Here is a 1,705-nt window from a genome sequence, read left to right on the forward strand (position 1 = left end):
ACAATCTTTGCAAAGCTGAATTTTTTTCAAAACCCTACTAAAACCTCTGTTTCCTCTTAAGAGTCAAAAGTAGTCTTAACCAGAAAATTTGTAAGCGAAGATTAATGGCAGAAACGATGGAAGTGGAAGTGGAAGCTGCGGCGGCGGCAGAGAGAGAAGCAACAAACAGTGTCATATGTCAGTTGGCAGACCCAGAAGGCAATCCGTTGGGTGCCGCCTTGTACCTCCCTGAAAACGCCAGTCCAAAAGAGCTTAATCAAGTCGTCAATAAGCTTCTCAGCAATGTAAGCAAGATGAACTTCAATGTTTTTTTCTATTTTTATTTGAGTTCAACCTATTTAGATTGAAATTATTACCAAGGAAATTAAAGAATAAACAATTCTATTAACTAGACTGCTTTCATAGTTCAAATTGAATCAAAATGATTAGTAAACAAGGTAATTCTAGAGAATTACGACTACGAGGAATCATGGTGTATTAGATATCATTTCATAAGTGTCAATTTTCATGCTGACTTGTAACTATGGGAATTTTTGGAGTTTTTCAGGAGGAAAAGTTGCCTTATGCATTTTATATCTCAGACGAAGAGCTTGTGGTGCAGCTTGGATCATACTTAGAGAAGAACAAAGGTAAATTGTGTAGGAGAGTTGTAATGTTATGGAGCTTATGAATGATTATCGAGATGTTTATTTTGCTAATTATTGATGGATATACTTTGGTGAATTCATTGCAGTGTCTGTGGAAAAAGTCTTGACAATAGTTTATCAACCACAAGCAGTGTTTCGAATCCGCCCTGTCACTCGTTGTTCGGCCACAATTGCTGGTACAAAATTATTCACTTCTCTTGTCATTATGCTACTGAGCATCTTCTCCTTGTGATCCTTTTACTCTGGTAATTGATACTGCAGCTTAAAGAATTTATGTTGTGGGTTAGTTTAGGTGGAACTGCAGTGCGGATTGATTACTTTGAGCAGTTGCTAATCTAAGAGTTAACACTGTGTTTGGTTCCAAGATGGAAAGGGAAAGAATAAAGTGAGAGAGGAAGTTCAAATTTTACCTTGCTGATGGAGTAGCTAGGATTTATTTATTAGTCGTTGGAATAGATGAAGAGACGCAAAACGAAGGGCTTAGGAAAGGTTGACATGGTTGAGATTCTTAACCTCCACTTTACCTCACATTTTCATGTATTTCCTTATCAAACAAGGGGAAATCCCATAATCCTCCTCCTTTTTACCCCAGTATCAAAAAGAGAATAATATCCTCTTTACTTCCTTCTGTCTACCCATTTACTTGGGAAATGTGCATTTTTTATTCTGATTTAATCTTCTGTTATGGAAAACAGATTGTTCTTCCATCCTTGGACTTAATAGACATTAGTGTGAGCATCAATAGATGGTTCTTATTTGTTGAAAGCAGTAGGCTCTTCATGAGCAAACTAAAGATCGATGAGGAGAATCTCAAATGAGTTTGCGAGCAGCTCCAACAAGCTTTGTTGGTAAGAGGGAATTTATGTAGACTATTTGGGTGGGGTGAGGGATCCAAGCCTACAGACATTTACCAGAATTTCAATGGCTATGATTGTTTCGTAAGGGATCGAAGTCTGGGGAGGGTAAAGTGTACACAACCACTGCCCTTACCTCAGGTAGAGAGGTTGTTTCCGATAGACCCTCGGCTCAAGAGAAACAGGGGGGGGGGGGGGGGGGAG

The 1,705-nt window shown here is 38.8% G+C and overlaps 1 protein-coding gene across 1 annotated transcript in view; it reads left to right on the top strand.

Annotated features, from left to right (window-relative positions):
- LOC102602023 (notchless protein homolog) overlaps positions 1-1,705 on the top strand; it is a 9,281-nt gene continuing 7,576 nt past the window's right edge. Inside the window, exons 1-3 of the mRNA XM_006344382.2 lie at positions 1-284; positions 548-629; positions 734-823. Coding sequence (XP_006344444.1) covers positions 105-284; positions 548-629; positions 734-823 — 352 coding nt within the window. The 5' untranslated portion in view covers positions 1-104. The remainder of the gene's footprint in view (positions 285-547; positions 630-733; positions 824-1,705) is intronic.

This window comes from Solanum tuberosum, unplaced genomic scaffold (assembly GCF_000226075.1).
Source record: "Solanum tuberosum cultivar DM 1-3 516 R44 unplaced genomic scaffold, SolTub_3.0 scf00055, whole genome shotgun sequence".
Taxonomy (NCBI): Eukaryota; Viridiplantae; Streptophyta; class Magnoliopsida; order Solanales; family Solanaceae; genus Solanum; species Solanum tuberosum.